Here is a 25,029-nt window from a genome sequence, read left to right as displayed (position 1 = left end):
AATAAGCACTCATGAACAACCATAAATTACTTTTAAGCTGATAAATGAATCAAAATAGAAATAAAAGACGAGAAAAAATCTTGAAAATGTCATAGTGAAAAAAAAATGTCTTGACAAGTAATTTTTTCCTACAAATTTTCCATTCTCTTGAGCGAAAAATTTCTTATCTCTCAACGCATACATTAACTACTGTAACCGATTAATTGTCGATGATTAAATGTAATAATTGATAATATGAATAAATAATTGAATATATTGACCCAGTATCTTATGTAATCAGAGTTACAGGTTTACCTACACTACATGAGGTATATGGGAATCGCATTCTTGAGAGAATTAGCACAGCATACTCAACAGAGAGACTCCTACGTGGCGTACGTTCTCTTTCGATAGTCCGGTCACCGGCACCAAGCATCGGTTGCAGTGAGAGTCATCGAACTGAGTACATTCTTTACTTTTATTTTCCATCTTATACCGATGTAAAGAGAAATATTGTCAGCTGGTGATGTTATGGTCGCTTAAAATTTAATCCTTAAGTTAATCAGCTAAGATATTTCTATTGTATAATTTTATCCGATAACCACTCGTCCGATCGACTATCTCTCATCGACTCCCGCAACACAGTACTCACGAGGTAACCTCAGGGCGTTCTCTTCAGGTACGCATAGCGGTTTTCCAATGGCATTGCCTGCTGCTCCTGCTGCTGCCTTGCATTCTTTGCAGGCCAGGAAATGTCGATCGATGGAATGTGAATGACACTAATCGAATGCATTTATATATATTTACTTTATTTTAAATATTTTTTTTTTTTCATTCTTACTTATGATTAATCCATAGTATTTTTATTTTATGATGATTGATTTTATATTAGATTCATTTGATAGAGATCTAATATTATGCTTTCTATTGTTTTATTTTTTATGATCTTTATTGATAGACTTTAATTAGATTGATTTACAAGTCAGCTGTTTTTATTATCATTTTCTGTATTTTAATTTATGACTCATTCAAATATATAGATTAAGACTGTTTCTTAATCCTACTAATTCTTTCCTTTAATCCTCTATTGTTTATCAGAAATTGTTTCAATACTTTTTATGATTAATTTTAATAATATCTTTATCTTCTTAATCCTTCTCGATAAATATTGAACAATAAAAATATTCATTTTATTCCATTTTTTACTTTTTGAATTTTTATTATATTTTTATTTTTGGAGTAAAATCTATCTTAAATGATTTCCAATAATTTATTGATATTTTTATTGATCATTCATTCTTTTTTAACTACTGTAATTTTTTATTAGCTCATATAATTCGTTATTATTCTCAATAATGAAATTTTTATGAGATTCTATAGATTTTATTATCGAATTTATTACTAAAAAAAAATTTTAGAAATATTTAAATTTAATAATCTAAAAATAATATCTTGAATGAATTCTTTGTGTACCAAAATAAATACATACTAAAATGGTGAAATAAATATATTTTATAGTTCCTGTAAAATTTCAAAGGGTTAATAGTAGTGAGAGAACTTGTCAAGTTTATATGTATAAAAGAGAACACGTGTGGTTTTACTAGAGACACCGTAAATGGCTGAGAAATATAAGGCTGTGTATAAAGATGACGATAAGCAACTCCTTTTTTCTCGGGTTAGATTCTCCGTTAGAACCCGCTGGTGCAAACAGCTTCTTGTTATTTTATGACAAGCCTTCACTAGCATTCGGTACTCGCGTGTCGATTCCATCATTTAACGTGCACGTTAAGTTCATGTACAAGTCTTTAACTCTTTTACACTCACAATATCAGTGTAAAGTAACGTGCACTACTCTTCCTCGTTATATTCTATGTTATTGGCAGCCATTAAATTTATCTATCTTCATTTTTCCTATTTCAAGATGACCATTACATCCTTGATGTTACATCAAAAAAATTTATCAGGAATTTAGACCAAAAAAGGGGCCACTGCTTTCTCTTATCAATTCAGAAGTGGAAAAAAATGTAAGAATTGAATCATCAAGAGGCTTACAAGTTACAAGTAGAGGAAGAAGATGAGGATCATCGATATACAGGTTTGATGACTAAGCAGAAATGTCGACCTTATATGTTATGTAGCTTTGAGACTCTAGAGAAAAATACTTTTCACTTTATTAATGAGGGGTATCTTAATATTTAATATAGTTAATCATTTCATTATTTATTTCTTTTATCTATTTTGTTTGAATCCATTTAGAAATGTCTATATTTTTTTTCTTCTAAGCTGGTTAAATTGTTTGTCTATGATGAAAAGATTAATCTTTATTATTTTTTATTTTTCAAAGACTTTATTTGAGAAGTTGACTGACCATTAAATTAGATGTAGAATGACTGATGTGAGGTCATTTATAAATACCAAAAAAAAAAAAAAATTTTCTTATAAATGGATTTGAACTGAAAATAATTTTCACTTTATTAATAATGTGTATTCTATGATTTGACATAGATAATCATACAACAATTAATTATTTACCCTCTTAAAAACAAATAAAATTTCTAATTTTTAAATGATTCTTTGATCAATTCATAAAAATTAATTTTTTCTTTAAAATAACTTCTAATAGTCTAATATCAAAAAAAATTATTTGTGTATCAAAAAAAAAAAAAAAATATTAAACTCGTAAATATTAATTTTAATAATAAATATATCATTTTGGAGTAATTGAAAGCAAAAGAGGACAAGCATCAGCTTGAATACTAAAAAGTAAGTGTATTTTAAATAACTTCATCTTCACAGACAAAAGTGAGTCACATTAATCCATTGCAACCTACGTAAATGAAATATTAAAGTCATACATATACGGTGATAGTATAATGTAAGATGATACTCGTTGAACAAATTATGTTTCACTGTTTATTCGACCAACCAAGCGTAGCTTATACAAATTTACATCGAACACGCACCTCATTCCGTCTCGACTTACGTAAATATCATTTATATCTACAAGAAACTTTTTTTTTCTTCTTTTTATTTCTCTAGTACACTACAAATACGTCTATTCATGACTTTTTATTTTATCCAAGTATTTCCTTTTTTTGCACTAGGAACAATTGTTACACGTAATGTTTATTGAGTCATTCTGATGCGATCTTGAATCCTATAAGAATCATAAAGAACATTTCGTTTCTTGCTTCAACTCATTGTCTTTATCCTTCCAGCAAGGAAAATATAAAAACAAGTAAAAGTGTAAATTTTAAGAAGATAGAATGTTGGTGATGCAACAACAGTAATAGTGTTGTTGGAATATCTGATCATGTTTGTTAAATGTAACTTACTTGATTTTATTTGAACAATTAAAAAATAATTAATTAAAATGAGTTTGTTAAGTGATTAAATGTTTGATAGACTCATAAAAAATTTTTTACATCACGTTAATCGATTAATGTGTAATTAAATTGAACATTGAAGCTTCTTGTAATAGATGAAGTCACTTTTAAAATTAATCTTTTTTTTTCTTTAATTTATACGAAATGCTTTTTTAGTTATCCTGACTAATCATCATCTATTGCAAAATATAAAGGAAGTGAGAGCTCGAATATAGGATATTGCTAAAAAAATTTTTTATTCTAAATTACCCAGTTAAATTATCTAGACAAGGATCATCATCCTGGATAGTTTAAGCTGTCATTTCATCACCAACATGTTGCTTATTTAATTAAATATTATCTACAATTTTTTTACTAAACTTTTAATTAATCTACCATCATTAAATAAAGGTTTACCTTACATAAACTCGACCTAAATAATTATCAAAAAAAAAATATATTTGCTTTTTATTATTAATTAATTTATTATTATTGTCCAATTATATTCATCCGTTACCAACTATCAATTATCTCAATTAAAACTCGTCTTGATAAAAAAAAAATATTCGAAATCAGAATAAATTTTTTCCAACAAATGATTCCACTGTAATCAATTGTCAGAATTTTAAATATGCTACTGAAGATGATTATAGAGGAATATTTTCAAGAGAAAAACATCAATAATGAATTGAAACTGGACTGAATCTAATAAATAGTTAATTTGTTTAAAAATGACCCTGAATTTCAAGATAGTTATTCTGATTGACTGTTTTTCTATTCTAACGAATTGTAAATCGTTTCTCGCTGCATCCTCGCCCATAAACAGTTCTCTTGCTGTTCCCCTATCTAAATAAAACCATCAAGAAGTCGTTAAGGATGCATACTTTCTTAGTTAGATCTTCAGTTACTTCTCTAAAACGATAACCAGATTTTTCTCTTGACTTTAATCTTTTAATTAGCTACCGATCATCTACTTTCTTAACTACTACGGAAAAATACGTTATCTTATTATACCATGATAATAACTATTTCAAGTAGCCTTTTCTGATGAATATTCATGTACAATTATTGAGTAGTATGAACACAAATTGTGCTATAAAGATAAGAAATAATCAGGTTCCTTAGTAGGTGGAAAAATATTTATCAAAATGTGTCACTGTTATTTTCATGATTTTTCAACTATTTACCAGTAGTAAATCTTTTAATTAATAACTAAATGCTTTATCTTAATTGCTAATTGGTAAATATCACTGTTTAATATTCAGACCATCATTTGTTGGTGATAAATAAAATTGTCACAATGAATTGCTAAACTTTTCCACTCTATGTAATTTATAATTATATCTGTGACACTAATGAGCACGTTGACACTTGATAATTATAATAAATCGGAGGTCTTAAGTCTGGAGGATTATCAATTGTGCTATCAAATGTATAAAAAAATTATATATTTTTCTGCTGTTTTGATCAACAACAACAACAAGTGATTGACATTTCCCCACTGTGTTTTTTGCTTTTATTGATCCTGTTGGACAATTGTATGTTCTGTCATATATGGTTATAACGAGTCGTTGGCACATTCTAGGTACTCTTACGACTGTTATTGCTGGTCATCATGTGAAGAAGTCACCAGAAGGTACCATCTTTATTAGTTCATAGAAATCATCAGGATGTATCAATCATTTATTAATTCAAAGATTCAAACTATTAGTCATTATGAAAATTAGAAGAATTTTGCTAAGAAAAGCTTCAAGTCATATTGAATCATGAATTCTTGTTAGAAGCAAATATATATTGTAATTTCTAGGAAACAATTAGAAAGCTGAAGGTGTCTTCTTGAAATTTTTTTAATTACCTTGTTTTAAGCAAAAATAAATAAAGTATTTTTATTCAAAGAGCGTAATGGAGTTTTCTAGTCACCTAATTTTTACTGTTACTAATTCTAACAACTTGGCAGAGTTATTGAAAAGTTCATCAACGTATTAAACTCCTTAGTTTCTTATTTAAATGAGAAGTAATGTTTTCTTTTTTTCAATTTAAATACTCACAGTGACTAGAATTTTCATTCAATGTAACGATAAACTTTGATTTTGAAATAAAAAATAGTTGTGATTAATCAAATTACAACATTGTATTAAACTGATTCATATGATAAATGATGATATGTAAAACCTCAAAAATGGAAACACGGAATTGTTTCTATTGCGTGTGACTTTCTCAAGCTGCAATCACAAGATTTAATTGGCATCACATAATGTAATTAACAATTGCATTGTCACTCTCTCAAGATTTCTTTCAAGATTCTTGCGTATATTTATTTCTCATTGAGGTGAAAGCAGAAGTCAAGAGTAAATGATATAGTCCTCAAGTATAAAGCCTCAGATATTTTTATAAAAAGATGTTTGAGAACTAGTTATTAAATCATTACTCATTCTCATAACAAGTGTCAATAACCAATAAGACAGAGACGTAGTTCAGGTTTGATTTCACACTGCTGGGACTCACGGTCTAGCGAGTTTTGCACGGTCACTGACCTTATTCTTTCTCTCTTCTGCGGTCCCTCCTTTCATTGCACCAGTTTTATCGTATCTCTTTTTGTATTAACTCCATCTCTCTTATATTAACAGTGAATTGCACCTCACACCCACCTTGAAATTATTTACTTGACATTATTATTCAAATAAAACCATCATTGCTGATGCTTACCTAACGGTAATACTCCAAAAATTTCATCTTCACATCACATTGACATTTGAGTCTACATTTATTGTTTTTTTTTTATCTTTTTCAGTCAAAGGACTTTAAAAAGAAGGTACACATGTTCAAATGTTAAATTCCGAGACCTTGAAATCACTCGCTTTCGTCGCGTATAAATTTGCTAATAGGAGAAAAGCGAAAGCTATTCGTGTCCCGTTAACCTGCCTGACATTCACAAAAGACAGAAAATAATACAAAAAAAAACTGTCGTCGATATGTACTTTTCTATTCATATTCAAGGTAAGTTACATACCTATATTAAGGAAAAAAATTTCTAAATACTTGAAGAATGAATATTTCAAGTATGTTTTAAACGTTTTATTTTTCATAGTAAAAAATTATTGATTCCCTGGTAGATTTAAATGGCCTCATAACTTACTTAAATATTGTGCAATAAAATTCTAAAAAATATATTTTTTTATTAAAATAAAAAACATCTTCCCACATGATATACAATTATTTGTATTGTTTTTGAATGAAAAAAATTAATACTCTCTTAAAGAAAAATTTAATTGGCTCTACTAGAGGAAAAAAATGACTTCTTTGATATCAGAATTCATTTTAAACTAAAAAATTATTTTCATTTTTAAAAAACTCAGTCTTTAATAAATTTTTTTATATTAAAAATAAAAAATTATCAATCAAAATCATTCTTGATTTATTTTTAATCTCGTGATCAACTTTGTGTTAAAAACAGTTGTCAACTAATCTGTGAGCAAATTCCATGGAGAACCTTGAGAAAAATGAACTTGATACTCAAATATTCTTATCACGCACGATTGACGATAAAAAATAGGGTTCATTTCTTCTATATAACTTGCAATAAAGATTTAAAGTGACGTGCCCAGAAGAGAGAAATAACTAGTGGTCAATGCTCTATGGGTATGGCTATGCTTCTCTGGTTGTTCTCTGCTCTGCACGTAACGCTCGAGCTGATTTTGTTCTCCATCCGGTTCGGCGTACCGAGGCGGCTGCCCTCGTCAGTTGCTTATACTCATATGATGTGTGTACGCAAAACCTATTATGTCATAAGCTACAAAAGCATAGAGGCCATTCATGAGAACTTTACAACACTTGAAGTGCTTCATTCTGTCTTGTTCAATACATGTCAGATGCAGAATAATGTGGCACTGGAGAATCTAGTATAGAATTCTTCTTTTTCCTTTTTATATTTTTCATATCTAACTCGTTCTACTGACGTGAAATAATCATAATAATTGTACAGCTAAAGTTATTATTATCTACAAATAGCTTTTCATTATTAAAAATACTTTAATTAAATTCTTGCTGATCTTTTAGTTTCAAACAATTGAATCTGCATTAGCTTGAAACGTTAATGAAGGTATGTAAATTAGTAGAAAATGATAATAGAAATACAGTTACGAGATTTTTTTAAATTTATGCATACTCTTTTGTGGTTGAGAAAAACACTACAAATACCTTGTGAAGGGCTTCATTCATCATTTTCACTTCACATTTTATTCTTTACTTCAAAAATAACTTGGCCATTCATTACCAAGTACTTTCAACACACTGAGAAAAATATTTTTACCTAGAGTCATTATTATTATTTTTCTCAGCCATAAACGTGTAAATAATTTTTTTATTTTCTTTTAGAGTAGTAAAAAGAAAAAAAAAAGAAATTAAATTTATAAGTTGAACAAAATTTAATTAAATATCATTATCTTCGGCGATAGCTAATGAACGATAATACGCTGTTGGATTAAATTTAAATTGTTTATCTTACCTTGGTATGAAGGAATGCCAACGATTTATTTACATTCTCAATCTTGTGGACTCTCATTCGTCCATTGTTCGGCTTAGCCAATCTCTCTCCAGATATAATTTCCAGAAGCTTTAATAATTTTTTTCCATCCGCGAGGTCGGTAAATAAATCCTCGACTTCCATACGAGCCTATTAAATAATAAATTAATTAATTCAAATAATATATAAATAAATAAATGATAGTGATAAAAAGAACAATATTTACTTTTAATAAAAATGAATTGATCCATTTTGTAAATGTTTTTTTTTGAATATGTAACCTCTCTTCCTGCAGGGCTTTAATCCTACCCTGCTCAAACTTGAGCACATCCTCTCTCTGAGTCATTCTCCTCTGTATATTTGGACCACCTCGGTATCTGTCAATCCGCCGCGGTGGATATTCGTTATACACCAATCTGCTTTGCGTTCCTTGGGGTACGGCGCATTGGCCAGCACCGGGCTCATACTGCGCCCCTGAAAATAATCATTTTATGTTAATAAATCATTTTAAGTGAAAAATATCAGATCAAAAGATCCCTACACCTTGAAAGATTATTTAAAAAAATCAATACCAAGTGAAATATTGGCTTTCAAAAATTAAGGAAACTTAATGAACAATCCTAAAAGATAAGTCTCCAATAACTAAAATGATATTTTTTTAAGCTACTTGCTTTAATTTCATTATACAAAGTCAAGGGCAAAATGAGGAGAAATAAATTTATTTATAACATTTTATGAAGTCTTAAGTGGCAAAGCCATTTTGTTTTCAATATTTACCAAGTCTTAACTTGATACTGATAATAATTGTGAATAATAAGCCTAGAAGATTAACAGAAATTCTACACGATACCGTTACAGGTGCAATATGTCAATACAATTTATCGATACAGTAAATTATCCAGTTATCTGGATTAACGTTAGAACATCTTGATAAATAAACAAAATATAAATAACATTTTTGAGACTACATATAAGTGTGTTTTTTTATAACAAAAAGAATGTCTCATTTAAAAATAGGGGATTAAGTTAAATAGCAGTAAGAAGACTTAGATATCAGAATGTTTAGATAAAGTGATTAATAAACAGAAAAGTGGAATAAATAAGTAAACGATATTATAAATTTCGATGTCATTTTGCGACTAGTGAATGTTAAAGATACATATTAAATATAGTTTGATAATGAAAAATAATAATAAGTAAGGATAAATGAATGTAAGTTACACTTCCAATTTATTTCCCTATAACTGTCAAGCATTTAATTATTTATTAATCTATTTTTAGTTTATTTTTGCTCCTTTTAGCTTCATCAAACGGATTTGACCGGTCACGCGAGTACTACTCTTTTCTCGTTTATCTTTCGCAAATCCTGCAGTGCAAAGTCACAAGTGAACACGCGTGTATACGATCTCACACGCGCGAAATTCTCCATGCGTGACGCTAACACGTACGCCCATGTCTGCCGATAGTCGTAGTCATGTTGTCGACACTTAAGCTTTATTTGTAGATACTGTTAGTTTGTATGATAAAAAATTCAGTTTTTATCAAAACTATTTCTACATTTCCCGCAATATTTGCATAAATGAAGCCACTCAATATTTTTTCATTAACCACTCCTAATGGGTGTCATTTCTAATTAATACCTTGATATATATATCCCAATATTATCTCTTACGAAAATCTCTATTTGTTTTTAACGATAACTATAAAAAAATAATAACAACATATTTTATAATGATTTTGTTATTGAATTTAATTAATATTTTTTTGTGTCTGTATAGACATTATCTTTTATAGAAAACAAGGTCAGTTAATTGATTTTTTTTAGATAAAAAAATATTTTAGCAAATTAAAAGTAACAATGAGATATCAAAAAAGATGGATTTATATTAATAGAGAATAGAAATAAATTCTAGGCTTATCTTAATTGATTTCATTATTAATTAAGACATAAAAAAGCAAGCTTCAAGATAAAGTTTTGATATCTATGAAGAATAAAATAATCAAGAATTTTTTTTGATATAATTGTAAAGTTTTTCTTTTAAAGACTAGAATTTTCAGGAGTCTATGATAAAATTTTAGAAAGGTTCAGAAAAGGTCTAGAGGGTCTAGAAGTCAAATATCTAGGTTTTAAAGAGTTATAAAACTTCAAAAACATCAGTGTAAATTTTACCCTTTCATGAAGAGTAATATTTACTGCCCAGGTCGTTATGTCTCACATTAATTAGTATGAAGTAAATTTTCTTTTTGCTTTTTGCAGGGTAATTTCTGCACTTTTCCCGACTGCGTACATCAACATCCTATAAATTGTGAATATTTTTTTTTCAGCTTAGTCAAATAAAGAATATTTAAGAGAAAAAAAGGTCAGGTAAAAATGAACTAGCAAAAATAACACGTGCATGTTAGTCACAGCAAAGTTACATAGACAATGTCTGTATGTATATGCAGGTGTGAAGATACAAGAGGTTGTAACAAGCGGCATCCGCTAATTGTTTCTATTAAAAAAACAAAACTGACACATGTCGGGATAGAGAACAGGTAATTATATGACAGAAAATTTACAACTGCCACAGAAGTTCAGTGTACATTTCTCTTGGGTATACTATTTATGAATCTCATTCCTTGGCTGTCGTATCTGCACTGAAATATTATCACTTACCAGGCCAGGACAAGTCTTAAAGAGGCAGTATTGAGAATTACATACTTACATATTTCATACTACATATATCTACCTCACCTAACACTCATAAAGATGGTGGATTTTGCTACGTCGTTATTATACTCTGTAACTTATATTTACCATAATGATAGCGATAAGACATCCTGAATTATCCTAATGAATCTCTATAAAAGTTCAATTAAAACTTTACAGATTGTCACACCGATATTTTTAATTCAATTAATTCTTAAACTACCAATTAATTGGCATTAAAAATAATTATTTCACTCATAAGTTAAGACTATGAGCAGGAGCCACAAACGACTGAGTCAACTGCTAGTCAACGACCACTGATGTTTCTCTTATCATTACGACTTGTACATGTAGATGCATGTCAATGTAGATCTGTGAATTGGAGAAACATCAGCAAATGTGTGACAGTCAGGTGTCTCATTAGTGTGTGCACATACATGAATAATAGGTGTGGTGTTCATAGAAACAAAATTGGGGACAAAAAAAGAAGGAAGAAAGTAAATATTTATACAATTGCGAGTTAACAAATGATTTTTTTCTCTCTTTAAAAAAAAAAAATTGATTTATGGAAAGGGTTAATTTTTTTTTTACTTAAACGGTGTTGAAAATGAATTAATGTTAAAATGAAATTTGAGTGGTTGTGAATTTGTGGATATTTATTGGAAGTTTATTATCTTTATAATATTTTTATCGACGTCGTGAATTCTTTAATGGCATAATGTTTATCTTCTCTTCAAGATAATACACCGTTAGTCACGCAAGGTGAAAAAAGAAACGTTCATAATCGTCAGTAATAACGACAATTATTATATCACACTATTTGTTTTTTCTTTTTAGAAATTTACAAATTGTGTACTTAATTTCATTAGTCGCTCGTTTAATTTAATTTTCTATTTAAAAGAATGATGTCAATCAAATTCTATTAACATTATGTGACTATTAATAAATTATTAAATCATAGTATTTAAAAATATAATTGTCAAGAAATAATTTATCGATAATTTTTTTTAAAAGAATAAATTTTTATAAATAAATTAATTTATTTAAGATCCAAGAATAAAATTGATAAGAATTTCATTGCAAATTACTCTTAAATGATTTGAGATGAGTTGATGCGCTTGGATGAGTCAACGTCTACAGCGATTTTGAACGAAAAAGAATTTGGACATTGGAATGTTGAATGCTTAAATGCACCATATGTTCAACATTAAATTCGTTTATTGTATGGGATATAATTCACCTCAACACAGATACAATGTTTTTAAATTTTACAGCGTCATTTTACTATCGTTGTCAGGCAAAAAACACGCCAGTGAACCGGAAATATCGTATAAGCAACAGTGTCGAATCACTGAACGTGATATCATCAGTGTATGTTAAAAAAAAAAAAAAAATTTAGCAATAAAATATTGCATCAAAATATTGACTGTATTTTTATTCATATCATTAAATTATTGTATCATTAAACAACACTTATAAAATACTTATCATAAATTTTGGAGTAGTTTCATTTCGAGATGTTGAATGGAAGGAAATGAAAGTAGAAACAGACATTAGTCAGACATAATGGGAAAATGATTCTTCCATTCAAAAGAATTTGAGAGACTTTCTTTTGTTACAAATTAGGCTGTAATTATGACTAATGATGAACTAATTTTAAAAATATTTAGGATCAAAAAAATAATTTGAGAAAAAATGATTTAGTTCATTGTACGAAGCTGAAGTTTTAATCGTTTTGAGAAATGACAGTGGAAGAATAGAAATAAAGTTTGATATAAAAATTCAGGTAAGTTATAACTATCTCTTAATTTACAATTATTTAATTTTAACTAACCCATAAAATAAATAATATTTAGGAACTTTTTTAAAACTTAATATGAACTATAAAATTAGTAACAACCTTCAATTGGATCTGTAGACACCATGGATGTTATGTAGGAATTGTTTTGGTCTAGATTTGAAGAATAGTTAAAAAGTCAATCACAGAATGATTTTAGATTATATCAATAATTCCAAATATTATGAACACTAAACACATAAACAAATATTGTCCTTTTAAATTTCAAAATATCTATTTCCAAGACAGAAAACGAAATCCACCTGTAGAAAAAGAATTTCTTAATATTTACTTGACAAATATCAAATGAACACAATCACTAATATATTTCAGCACATTTGTCACAAACTTAAACTTATCTAGCCTCCAAAATTGATAAAATAAAAGATCTAATGTAATATCTGTGATAATCTTTTAAAAAGTGTCAATTCTCGACCACATAATACACTTAAAAGCACACAACATGACTTGTTGAATCATATAATAAAACATTTCTATGAAATTAATGATTATAAGCTTGTAAAATAATAGGAGTACTAAATATAACTGATGTCATAAGTCTAAATAACGCAGTAATTGTTGTTGTTATTTTTAATTTTTCCCAGTAATAATAAATCATTGTTTTTTACACTACTTAAGTGCATATTAAGAAATAGAATAACTTCAACATACCTATATTGAGAGACTGGTTTTTCGATATTGCTCAGTAATTATACAATTTTCATTTAAAATAGGAGAAGTAAGAAGTGACGTAAGTTACGGATATGGCAGTAATATAAAAGTGACTTCATACCTTGATACCTAATAAGTAACTAGACTAAATTGTATTTATTTTTCTACTCAACTTGGATGTGATTGAGTTTTAAAAAAATTTGATAAATAAGTGCAATTAAATAACCATTGTCAGTAATAATTTTAAGATTGACACTAAATTTTTTAAAATTGATATTTAATAGTAGTTTTGACAATAAAAATTCTTCATAGCTCGAAAATTAATTAAGATAATTTAATTAACAAATCGATCTATGACGTATTAGATAAAATTAATAATCAATCATAAAAGTATTAAATAAATAATTTAGAAAATTTCTTATCGTGATAATAATGATTAAATTCCATGTAGCTGTCAATATATTATGTATACAAGGTGTACCTAATCTTATTTAATTCAATGTTTAGTTTAAAAATAAATGATGAGTCATAATAAAATTATTTAAAAAATTTCCCTTAATTCTATGAAAATATTTTAAATGGAAAAAGGTCACGGTAAAATACCATAGGCACAGATTTTTTCTTTCGTTTTTCATGCTTTAATACTCAGTCTTCTCATCCGGGACCCATTAATTAAACCACGAAGACTTGGGAACGTCATCATAATTGATAATTATCACTAATAATTTTGCCCACTGAATAAGTTATAAGGTTGAGAGCGATATTTTTTTTTTTTTTTGTTGAATTTTTTATGTTATTTTTATGAATGTATGTATATGGCGGTATTCTTTGGTGTATGATCCAATACTTATTATCATCATAAATGAAATTCCAAGCTCAGAATTATTTGTAGCCATCAGATGGATAAATTCAATTGAAGGTAAATCACAATATTTATTCATTCTTCTTAAGTTTGATTGATTTAATAGTTGATCATGTATTGGAAATTTATAAAAAAATAAATAAATGATAGAAAATTGATTAAATAATAGAGAGAAAATTTTATTAACAGAGTTAATAATTTTAGAAATTTGAAAAAAAATAATTAAAAACATGTAGAATTTATGTTAAATAACGTTAGAGTTATGTAAGAAACTATTTATTAATCGAAAGTTTATGCCTTTGGTAAAATAGAAGTAAGATAGAAGATACATTTATTCTTCCATCTTACTTTTATTTGATTCTTATTATATAAAGTGCACAAACGTGTTTAATCATTTTCATTTTATTCACTCATCAATCACAAAGTGGTAAAGGAAAATTTTTTAAAATCATCCTATTGAAAAAAAGAAAAAAATAAATAAATAAAAGAAAAATCTTATTCTTAAATTTTTTTAAGTTGAAAAAAATTAAATCAAAAATTATTATCTTATCTCATGAGTTAATATAAAATAAGCAGTAAGGCAATAAAAGTAATTAAAATTACAAATAAAAATCGCTTTTAAAATTGAGGAAGAATTAGTTATTCATTGAAATAAATATCAGTGAAGATAAAGTGACAAATTTAATTCTGCATCGATACAATAAAATATATATTTAAAAAAAAAGTGTCGCCAAGACAAATGTATTCATTAGCAGTTCAATGACCGTGAAAGTGTACGTTCAAAGTTTCTAAAACTTGACATTCTACGTGACCCTCTACCATTTAGTTGACTGAATGCATGTTAGCATACATATTCACTTTCGAATTTTGCAAGATTACAATGTTTTCTCAAAAAATAATAGCTTTACTAGATGTTAAATCAACTCAACAATCATTTTAATTTAAAAAAAAAAATCTAAAATAATAAAAAATATAAACTAAAATAAAAATTTCAAAAATAAATTTAATACTGCATGTTTACATTTTAACATGTAAGTTTATTCTTATCTGATGTTTCTACATAACCAAATAACTGTTATAGGTAACAACAAAGTACAAATAAACCACAAAACAAAGTTAGAAAAAAAAAAGTAATAATAATAAGAAGACATAAACATGCAGATAATGTCTTTAGAATTGCCAATTTTTTTTTCTTTCTTTTTTTTTCAATCATGGCAATTACAGTAACGTTAGAGTGAAAGTGGCATTACCACAGGGGAGATAAAATCGCGTGTATAAAAGATTCTCGTCGATCAAGTACATCATCATCCGCCTTCTTGAAGGAAAATTCAATCATTATGTTATGGAGCTATTTTTACATTTTTCACAATTGAAAATAATTTGATAAAATTTATTAAATTATTTAACATTATAGCAAAATGAATATGATAATTCCTCAACATTATCCTGAATAAAATAATAAAGAACATAAATAGTTCATTTCCGGTGATTACTAAAATCTTATAACAAAATAAATCTATTTGAATAAATTCTCTCATCCTTTATGAATAAATTCTTGAATATAACCAAATGAAAATTTCAAACAGTACCCATTTCTCTTCTTAATTGACGTTTTTCCTCCCTTTGGGCTGTAGTTAAAGTGTTATAAAAAATAGCAAAGTTAAAAGAACTTAGAGGCTTGGATAGAAAGTCGCCAGTACGAGGAAGAGAATCGACTGGTACATTCCTAAGTACGCGCTACCGACAATTTAACATTCCACAAGCACCGGAGAAGTAAAAAAAAAAAAGAAGACTAAGTCAAAGTTGTATATTACAAGTTACGAAGGAGACAAGTAATGCACCAAATAATACATATAAGCCGCCTAACGTATCTCTGAGTCGTGTGACTTTCTAGAGTCACAAGGAGAACCGACGGTACTATACAATACAATTTTAGGGGCCAGAGATAATCATCTTAATTATTGAAGGACTTCTATGAACTACTCATAAGATGATCTAACAAAGAAAAAAATCTAGAAAATACTAGATCCTGACAGTATCCTAATTTATAAGATTTTTTTTCTGTGTATTTATCGAAGGATGGTATTCAAAATATTTTATGAAAGAAGGTAGAACTTATGTAAGCTACAACCGAGAATTTTTAAAGTAAAAATGGAGTTAGTAAGTATGTTAAATAAAAATAAAATTTAAAAAAAATGTTAAGAAAAATTATTTATTCTTGCAGTGTTGTCATCTAATCTTTACTTTTATTTTATTTATCTGGAAAATTTTATTTAACATTATATGAATCATCAAAGAATATTACAGAGTTATGAATATTTGAATTTTACACACGACGATTCAAATAACCCAGTAAAAACACGGTCATAAATAAAATAAGTCCGACAAGCTTCAGGAGATAGCAAGAAGCGACGAAGATAAGATGTCATGGAAATATGATTTTAACTTTTTGCAGAAATCCTATTATATGACCCTCTATTTCACTACTACAGTCATCAATGGATCTTTTGTGTTATGACATCGAGGATTATGGCTTCACATAAACACTAAAAAATTAGGATAATTTAATTTTACAGATAAGTGATAAATTGAATTTTTATGATAGCTAAATCGAATTAGAATTAAAACTACACTGATAATAAAATAAAATATAGGTCACATAAATAAATTCACCTCGAAAATAATTTTTTTTTAATCAATTGAACTTTAATTGTCGATCAGCGAGTCCAACAAATGATAACCATTTCCTCAATTAAGATTAAATAATATTTATGACATATTTATTATATGTTACAAAATAATTAAAAACCATTAATTTTGAATTAACTGTACCACGATCATACTAAATGAAGAAATTGCCTATAAATAACCCTAAAAAAAGGGATAGGCAATAAAAGAAAAATTTCAAACAGGAAAGAAAATATATTTATGAGGGTAAAATGGTTCCCATGACTCTTCGCGATTCTCAGGAAGCGGTATGGGGCCCTCGAGAGTTTCTTAAAAAATTTAAGCCTTGAAATAATCCGTAACCTGACGATCTACCCGCTCTGCTTGTCTTTATAACCCCGAAATGCCTCGTGCCTAACGATATTTTTTCTCTCCTTTATTCCTTCTCTCGTTCTATCTTTTATTCTCGTTAACTTTCTTTCGGAGCGTCGAACGAAGACTAAAGGGTATATAGAAAGAAAGAAGAATCAAGAGAGAGCGAAAGAGACGGAAAGAGAGAAGTTAGAGAGGACTCAGGAGCGGTCCAGCAAGTCTACACGAAACACGCACGCACACGCTGCGCACGTTTTCTTGCATTGTGCGCCACGTGTTTATATGGTGAACGCACACGAACATTAATACAGCAAAGATTCTGGAGTGAGACTGCTGTACTTTAATGTGAAAGAGCGGGAATAAGCAAGAGAAAGATGGAAAAAACGCAGGCCACACATCGTCGTACGATGTCACACCGGGTACCCGGTACGTTTTTTAAAATAAATATCATTTACGAAAAACAAACTTTTGAAACTTCACTCCAAAGAAATTTAGAGTCAGAAATACCAAATAAACAGATCAAGAAATGCTCTTGTTTAAAAATCTCTAAGAAAAATAATTCAATTCTTGTTATGGAGCAAGAGTTTTGGTTCCATAGCAGAAACAGATTTGAAGGTCTGTTAAAATTCTATGTAAACTTCTCTAAAATTCATATCATTGGCTATTATATTATTTTTCCGGTTTATTTTGTTGAATTTGATCAACAGACGCGACCTATAGGATTCTTAGACTTTGAATAGATTTGTTAGAGATACTTAGCTAGAAATTCTTGGATACCGGCGAAATTCAGTTACACTGAACGACTCTAAAATATGTTATTATTTGGAGTCTGCATAATATAAACAATCTTATACTTTATTTACGCTCACTTTTTCAATTTAAAACTAAGTAAATAATGCGCTTGACTTTGTTTACTTTTATGTCTTAATCATCATAATGATGATAGGAATAAAATATTATATTTGAAAATAGACAGTACACAGATGCGTTATAAGAATTCCAGGACTATATGGAGACCAGAAGAATTGGGTCTCCACGTGTGCCCTTTTTTCGGTAGATTTATCTACAGATTATACCGGTAAATCTTAAATAGTTGGAATTGAAAGAATGGAAGCATGCTCTTGGAATGGACAATAAGTTTATGTCTATCAATTGACGTACATTTAAATAATGAATCGATCAATTATTGTGCAAATTAAGCACATACCTTCCTCCTTCGAAAATAAAATTTATCCAAAAACAAGTGGTTTTATCCTTGAATGAACCACGCAATTACTCAACTATTCACTCATTAATACACTCAATAAATATAATAAATACACGGTTCAATCACGATATTTTCCAACTGATTTTGTTAATTAACAAAACAGTAAATGCATAACCTTACACACACAAGTTTTAGCGTTCGTTATTGCAGGAGCGACAACTGAATCACTAAAGTAATCTCACAACTTAGCGGCTTCGAAGTCGACTAGTCAGGCTTCCAGAGCTCACATACTCCGTTTCATTTCACTTTGTCCCTTCTTCAACGCTTTTTTGAACATTATACTGCCACCTGTTCGGCCATCTTATAAATGATTGCGAATTTTGCTTCTTCATATTACGTCATCTAGTAATTACTTATGAACCTAAAGGTTAAAAAAAAATTTTTATCGATTGCTGATAAGTTGATTCGTTATTTATTCTTACCGATTAATGGCGAATTGTTTTTCAATTGTGAAAGTTGTAAACGCTTGTATTGCATCGTAATCAAACGTTAAATATTTTTGGAAAATTAAATTGTTAGTTCAATTTCTTAATTCTTTTGGAATACAAGAATGTAAGTTAATAATAAAAAATTTGATACTTGATAAATTTTTTCATACAAAATAAATTCATAATGTTTTTCAAAAGAAAACAAAGTTGTACATAACCTTACCGGTCACTTTATTTTTTGATTATTTTAATTTATCTTTGATAATTTATTATTTATTGTAATAATAATGGTAATAAAAATATTTAATTCATTAAAATATTATAGGGCTTCTCTTACCAAACCTAAATCAGAGATGACTCCAGAAGAGTTGTCAAAAAGAGAAGAGGAAGAATTCAACACAGGGCCCTTATCAGTTCTCACTCAATCAGTGAAAAATAATACTCAAGTATTAATTAATTGTCGAAATAACAAAAAATTGCTTGGAAGGGTGAAAGCTTTTGATCGACACTGTAATATGGTTTTAGAAAATGTAAAAGAAATGTGGACAGAACTCCCAAGAACTGGAAAAGGAAAGAAAAAAGTGAGTATTTTATTCAAACTTACTTTATTGATAGTAATTATTTTTACTCACGGGTTCTTCAACAAAAAATAATTTATTAATTTTCTGTTAAAATAGGCAAAACCAGTTAATAAAGATCGGTTTATATCAAAAATGTTTCTACGAGGCGATTCAGTAATTTTAGTTCTACGAAATCCATTGGCTACTGCATCAGGAAAGTAATAATGTTCCTTCATTTGCTCCAAATACTATTCTATAAATTTTGTAAATTAATACCTCATTAAGCCAATAAATAAGTCATTTTCATCTGTATAACGTTGTTTTCTTTTTATTATGATAAGTTCACTTAATGCATTAGGAAACTGTATCTGTATAATAATTTTATTTAATTTATGAATTATAAAAAAAATATTAGTGCAAGCCTGAAAAATTTCTTTATGCTGCAATCACCGCTTGATTAATCTTTTTCAGCAATAGCCGTTAAATGCTTATCAATTTCTTGTTCCGTAAGGACACTAAAATTGGAAGATTACAATTTTTTTAATCAACAATACACTAAATATGCTTATGATGCTAATTATTTAAATATAATTACCGGAATTTTGGATTATCCTTCGAAACGACTCCAACTTCGATTTCAGATGGCTTAAAGTCAACAGATAAAACTGTAGAAAGACAAGTTATTGCCAATTGTACAGTTTCATCATAATTATAATTCTGTTTTTTCTTCAACTTCTTCTCTAAATACGAATTTGCTTCTGTCTGTCTAGCTCCCACAGAAATAGCTCGGTATCCACAGAAGTATCCAGCAGGGTCAGCTTTGTAAATACATGGACCCTTTTCTTTATCATAAGCTATTAGCATCATTGAACATCCTAATGGTCTCATCTCCGCATTTTGTGTATAAATTTGACATATATCAGCTACACGACGACAAAGTGTATCTACAGGAATTTCATAGCCAAACTTATATTTGAAATTGGCTGCTTCATAACGAGCACGTTGGACTTGAGATTTGCTATCAGCTATAATCAATTTTAAAGCATTAGATAAAATACTTGGATTCAGTAGAAACTAAAGGCAAAATATCTTACCAATCATTCCGGTCATAACACATCCAATGTGTTCAGTAAGTTGAAAGATATGGGTAACACTAGATGCATCAAGAAGCTTATCCTATTTTGTGTAAATAAATAAATTTAATTGTTTATGTGAAATTAAAGAATCAACCGAAAATGGAGGTTATACGTACCGGAACCTTCTTTTGTGTTGCAAAAACTGCGGTATCAGCTCCTTTAACAGCTACCGAAGTAAGTCCACCTTGATTAATAGCTTTGAAAGCATACTCTGTAAACAATAAATAGATAATTTATGATTTGTATTTAAAACTCCATTCAAAAGTGCAGATCACGCTGTCTTCCTTTGCGGAGTATGTTTGGTTATGTCGGTGAATGTCAATGATTTCTTGAAAATTCTTAAGATATAAAAATAACATAAGATGAATATTTAATAATACTTGCCTACTTGATATAATCGCCCTTCTGGCGAGAAAATTGTAATATGCCTGTCAAAACCTGCACTACTACCTCTCGCCATGTTTAATGATTAACAAAAATAGTGGAGCCAGAAAAAAGATTACCAAGCGGATGACAAGGATCGAGTTTACTTGACTTTAATCCCTCTCGCGGTCGCAATTTTGAAAATACAACAGTTACAATGGAATTATTTATATCAAGCATCCAATAAAAATTTAGCAATAGAAGACACTAATAATTTCTGCTTTTATGGCGCAAGTTTAAATAAATTCTTTTCAACTTCATACTAACAAATGTAAGTAATCCATAAATTAACATTTTCCATACTGATTGTAGAGAGTTTTTAAATTTATTGTACGTTTTAATTTTTTTTCACCAAATTTAACTGTATTATATTCAATTTTTCTTAATTATCTAAAGATTATTCACATAATGAATTGGAAATTTTTATTCATTCTGTGCTGACACGATTGATAACAAAATTAATATATTACGCAATAAATCGCTCGTCATTTATTGAAATATTGCATTATTTAATAAGCATGAAGTGTTGTTTAATTCCAGAATTTTTCAAATAGTTTCTATTTTGAATGTTTTCATAATGTTTATACTTTTCAAAGGTTAGATAATCGTCATATGTGATAGTGAGTAATCAAGCTCTACACCAATTATTTTTCTGAGAAGCGCTTTTATTTATTGCTGACATTGAGAAGTTCATTCAGTGTACTGATAATTGAAATAAGAGAACACAATGAGTGGAAGTGAATCTAATATCTTCGATCCAAAAGGTATTAATTGCATTATTGTGACATTGTTTGACACTCCAATTAAACATTTGTATCGAATTATGATGTATCAATAAATTTACAGTTTTCAATTACTATTCTATTTTCAGAACATCAACACATCCGGTATAATCCATTGAAAGGAGAATGGGTGTTAGTATCACCACACAGAATGAAAAGACCTTGGGGAGGTCAAATTGAACCTTCTAATGATGAAGAATTACCAGAATATGATCCAAATAATCCACTGTGTCCTGGGAATCCTAGAGTCAATGGAAAAGTTGGTACCAATTCTTCCTTCTCTCTATTCAATAATTTTTATATTTTTAATATTACTCAACATCAATCTGTAATTTTCAAAAAAGATTTTACTTAATTGAGTTGAAATAAATATTTCAGGTGACACCAAAGTATGAACGAACATATTCATTCGTCAACGATTTTCCCGCGTTATTGGAAGACGTACCTGGACCACCAGCTTCACAGGATGAATTGTTTCAAATGGATACAGCACGAGGCACTTGCAAAGTCATGTGTTTTCATCCTAAATCTAACGTTACAATTGCTTTAATGAAAATTGACGAGATTGCAGAAGTAATTAAACAGTAAGTAATTTTTTTTATTAATCATTCATTGCAAAAGTATTAATTGAAAAATTATAATCTATTGGTGGATCAATGAGATGATAGAATTGGGAAAAAAATGGACATGGGTACAAATTTTTGAGAATAGAGGTGCTTTGATGGGATGTAGCAATGCTCATCCTCATTGTCAAATATGGACAAGTTCATTTTTACCATTTGAAGCCAAAAGAAAGGATCAACATCTTTTGGAGTATTATTCTCGTCATAATCGTCCACTTTTGGTAGATTACGTTGAAAAAGAACTAGCAAAAAAGGTATGTATTTTAATAATTTATTTGATATATTTTAATGTAAAAAAAATAAATAAGAAAGTACTTTTTATAGGAGCGAATTGTAATTGAAAATCGTGATTGGGTTGTCCTTGTACCATTTTGGGCAGTATGGCCTTATGAAACAATGGTGCTACCGAAAAAACAAGTGCCAAGAATACAAGATCTTACATCCAGCCAACAAGAATCATTGGCTATGATAATGAAAAGATTATGTACAAAATATGATAATCTATTTCTTTGTTCATTCCCTTATTCAATGGGCTGGCATGGAGCTCCTACAGGACCTCTAGCTAATAAAGATTCTAGTCATTGGACTTTTCATGGCATGTATTTGCCTCCTTTACTTCGATCAGCTACAATAAAGAAACATATGGTAGGCTACGAGTTATTAGCTCAAGCTCAAAGAGATCTGACACCAGAACAAGCAGCAGAAAAATTGCGAAGTCTTCCAGATCAACATTATCGTCATCCTGAGACAAGTTTAACTTCAGACCAAATTGCCATGTATAATTAATTCAAATATAGTCAATGTTATTTTAAAAAATATGAGAAATAAATAAATCTATTTTCTGTTATAATTTATTACATAATCAATAAGTAATGTACTTTATATTATTTAAAACTGTACAAAATCGGTCAACAAAAATTATTTACCTTTATTAGTTCTATTATTAATAAATTGGAAATTGAGAATCAATCTTGTGTGTCCATGAATGGATACCACCCACGATATCCTTTATTCTGTTATTTTCATCTTTGAAAAATTCTTTAAATAATTTTACAGCTCGTTGAGAATCATTCCCACGACGACATAAAACATATACTAAAGGCATAAATTATTAAAAAAGAAAAATAGTAAACAGTTTTTAATATTCATTCAATTGTATTTCCTTACCATCAGTGTCTTTACACCCTTGTAGTTTTTCTTTGATTATTTCTTCAGCTTTTTCTAAACCTCCTTTCTTTTTTATGTCAATATAGGGAATATTAATAGCATCATCTAGATGACAAATTTGGAATTCTTCTGATGATCGAACATCAATCAGAAGATGAGGTGTTGAAAGATTTTTAATTTTATGGTACTCTTCAACAGTAATTCTTTCTTCATTTTTTAAAAGTTTTAAATTAGGATTCTTGTCATTTGCTCGACTTTTACAAAATTGCTCATAATCGATTAATTCAGTAATCATTGGATTATTACCACATATAGCACAATTAGGATTTTTAGGGCGTAATTTGATTGTCCTAAATGCTGCTTCCATTCCATCAAAGAGTACGAGTCGTTCAGAAAGAACTCCAGAAATGTTTAAAATTATCTTGATTACTTCCAAGGCTTGTAATACTCCAATTGTTCCAACAACTATAAGAGAATGAATTAAATAATTGTTTGTTAAAATGGATACAAGTATCTATCAAAGTACCTGCTCCAATAACACCTCCATCACCACAATTTACAACTGTTTCTGGTGGTGGTGGCTGTGGGAATACACACCGATAACATGGTCCATTTTTATAATTATACACAGTTAATTGACCTTCCATTTTTAGAGCTGATCCAGAGACTAGTGGTTTTTTTGATAAAACACAAGCATCATTTAGTAAATATCGTGTAGGAACATTATCAGTTGCATCAAGAACAATATCATAATCTTTGATGATGTTTAAAATATTGGTACTATCAACTTGCATTTTGTAAGGAATGACTACAACATTTTCATTAAGTCTAAAAACAAAACAATGTAATTGATAGATGGATACTTTAATTTGATAAGTAATATCATTTAGTACCTCGTAAGATGTTCAGCAGCTGCTTCGACTTTAGCTCTTCCAAGATCATGAATGGTAAAAAGTAGTTGTCTGTGAAGATTATTTAACTCAACATTATCATAATCTATGATTCCAATTTTTCCAATTCCAGCACCAGCTAGATATAAAGCTGAAGGGCATCCTAATCCACCAGCCCCAACTATCAGCACTGATGATTTTTTTATTTTTACTTGTCCTAACAATAATGATACATAAAAAACTTGTTTACTATTTTTATTATATTAACATTTATTAAAAGTACTTCTGATAAAATGATTCAAACCTTTTACGCTAATTTCTGGAATAAGAATTTGTCGACTATATCTCATAATTTCATCATTTTTTAACCCATTTTTCTGTAATATTTGTTTTTTCGACCTCAACTGCGTAAGGTTATCCTCTTTTTCTTTCAATAATTTTTTTAGTTCTTCTATTTCTCGTATTAGTTGATCTTCATCCATTTTTCTAAGTCTACTAATTTTTTTTTTTTTTTTTAATTACTTTATTATCTGTTTAGTTTATTTTTCAGTTAAAAATTGTAATGAAAAAATACAAATCACATGATTCTCATTTTGAAGAACCAAAAATTAATGATAACGAGTTCTGATTTATGATTAGGTTAGTATTTACCAATAATAATTCAAATTAGATTGTCAACGAATCGAATAACCTTTTACTAAAGAAACATTATTGAAATTGACCAATAACGTTACAGATCTATCAGTATTGACCAATGAAATGAGTAATACAGTGAGGAGTGAAGTTAG

At 28.6% G+C, this 25,029-nt stretch overlaps 5 protein-coding genes across 5 annotated transcripts in view; 2 read left to right on the top strand and 3 right to left on the bottom strand.

Annotated features, from left to right (window-relative positions):
• Nucleotides 1-10,767, bottom strand: part of kst (spectrin beta chain, non-erythrocytic 5 kst) — a 28,404-nt gene extending 17,637 nt beyond the window's left edge. The window contains 3 exon segments of the mRNA XM_035088750.1: nt 7,849-8,016; nt 8,093-8,340; nt 10,664-10,767. Coding sequence (XP_034944641.1) covers nt 7,849-8,016; nt 8,093-8,340; nt 10,664-10,685 — 438 coding nt within the window. The 5' untranslated portion in view covers nt 10,686-10,767.
• Nucleotides 10,768-18,667: 7,900 nt separating this feature from the next.
• SmD2 (small ribonucleoprotein particle protein SmD2) lies at nt 18,668-19,532 on the top strand. The gene is made up of 3 exons (XM_035088681.1): nt 18,668-18,784; nt 18,986-19,241; nt 19,338-19,532. Coding segments are annotated over exons 1-3 (363 nt in total). The 5' UTR covers nt 18,668-18,782; the 3' UTR covers nt 19,443-19,532.
• Nucleotides 19,527-20,966, bottom strand: LOC118070222 (proteasome subunit alpha type-6-like). The gene is made up of 5 exons (XM_035088680.1): nt 20,741-20,966; nt 20,473-20,567; nt 20,315-20,396; nt 19,816-20,245; nt 19,527-19,735 (listed from the first exon to the last, which is right to left on the bottom strand). The coding sequence occupies exons 1-5, from the start codon at nt 20,814-20,816 to the stop codon at nt 19,678-19,680; spliced, it is 741 nt and encodes a 246-aa protein (XP_034944571.1). The 5' UTR covers nt 20,817-20,966; the 3' UTR covers nt 19,527-19,677.
• Nucleotides 20,942-23,034, top strand: Galt (Galactose-1-phosphate uridylyltransferase). The gene is made up of 6 exons (XM_035088679.1): nt 20,942-21,050; nt 21,376-21,543; nt 21,651-21,820; nt 21,940-22,145; nt 22,210-22,438; nt 22,509-23,034. Exons 2-6 carry the CDS (start codon nt 21,507-21,509, stop codon nt 22,968-22,970), a joined length of 1,104 nt encoding a protein of 367 aa, XP_034944570.1. The 5' UTR covers nt 20,942-21,050; nt 21,376-21,506; the 3' UTR covers nt 22,971-23,034.
• On the bottom strand, nt 23,028-24,846 carry Uba4 (Ubiquitin-like activating enzyme 4). The gene is made up of 5 exons (XM_035088678.1): nt 24,546-24,846; nt 24,245-24,458; nt 23,878-24,179; nt 23,352-23,816; nt 23,028-23,279 (listed from the first exon to the last, which is right to left on the bottom strand). The coding sequence occupies exons 1-5, from the start codon at nt 24,721-24,723 to the stop codon at nt 23,128-23,130; spliced, it is 1,311 nt and encodes a 436-aa protein (XP_034944569.1). The 5' UTR covers nt 24,724-24,846; the 3' UTR covers nt 23,028-23,127.
• Nucleotides 24,847-25,029: the final 183 nt, after the last annotated feature.

Source organism: Chelonus insularis, unplaced genomic scaffold, assembly GCF_013357705.1.
Source record: "Chelonus insularis isolate UGA/USDA-ARS -01 unplaced genomic scaffold, ASM1335770v1 contig_568_pilon, whole genome shotgun sequence".
In the NCBI taxonomy this organism is placed as follows: Eukaryota; Metazoa; Arthropoda; class Insecta; order Hymenoptera; family Braconidae; genus Chelonus; species Chelonus insularis.
The sequence above is the reverse complement of the archived record's forward strand: the minus strand, read 5'-3'. Positions and strand labels throughout refer to the sequence as shown.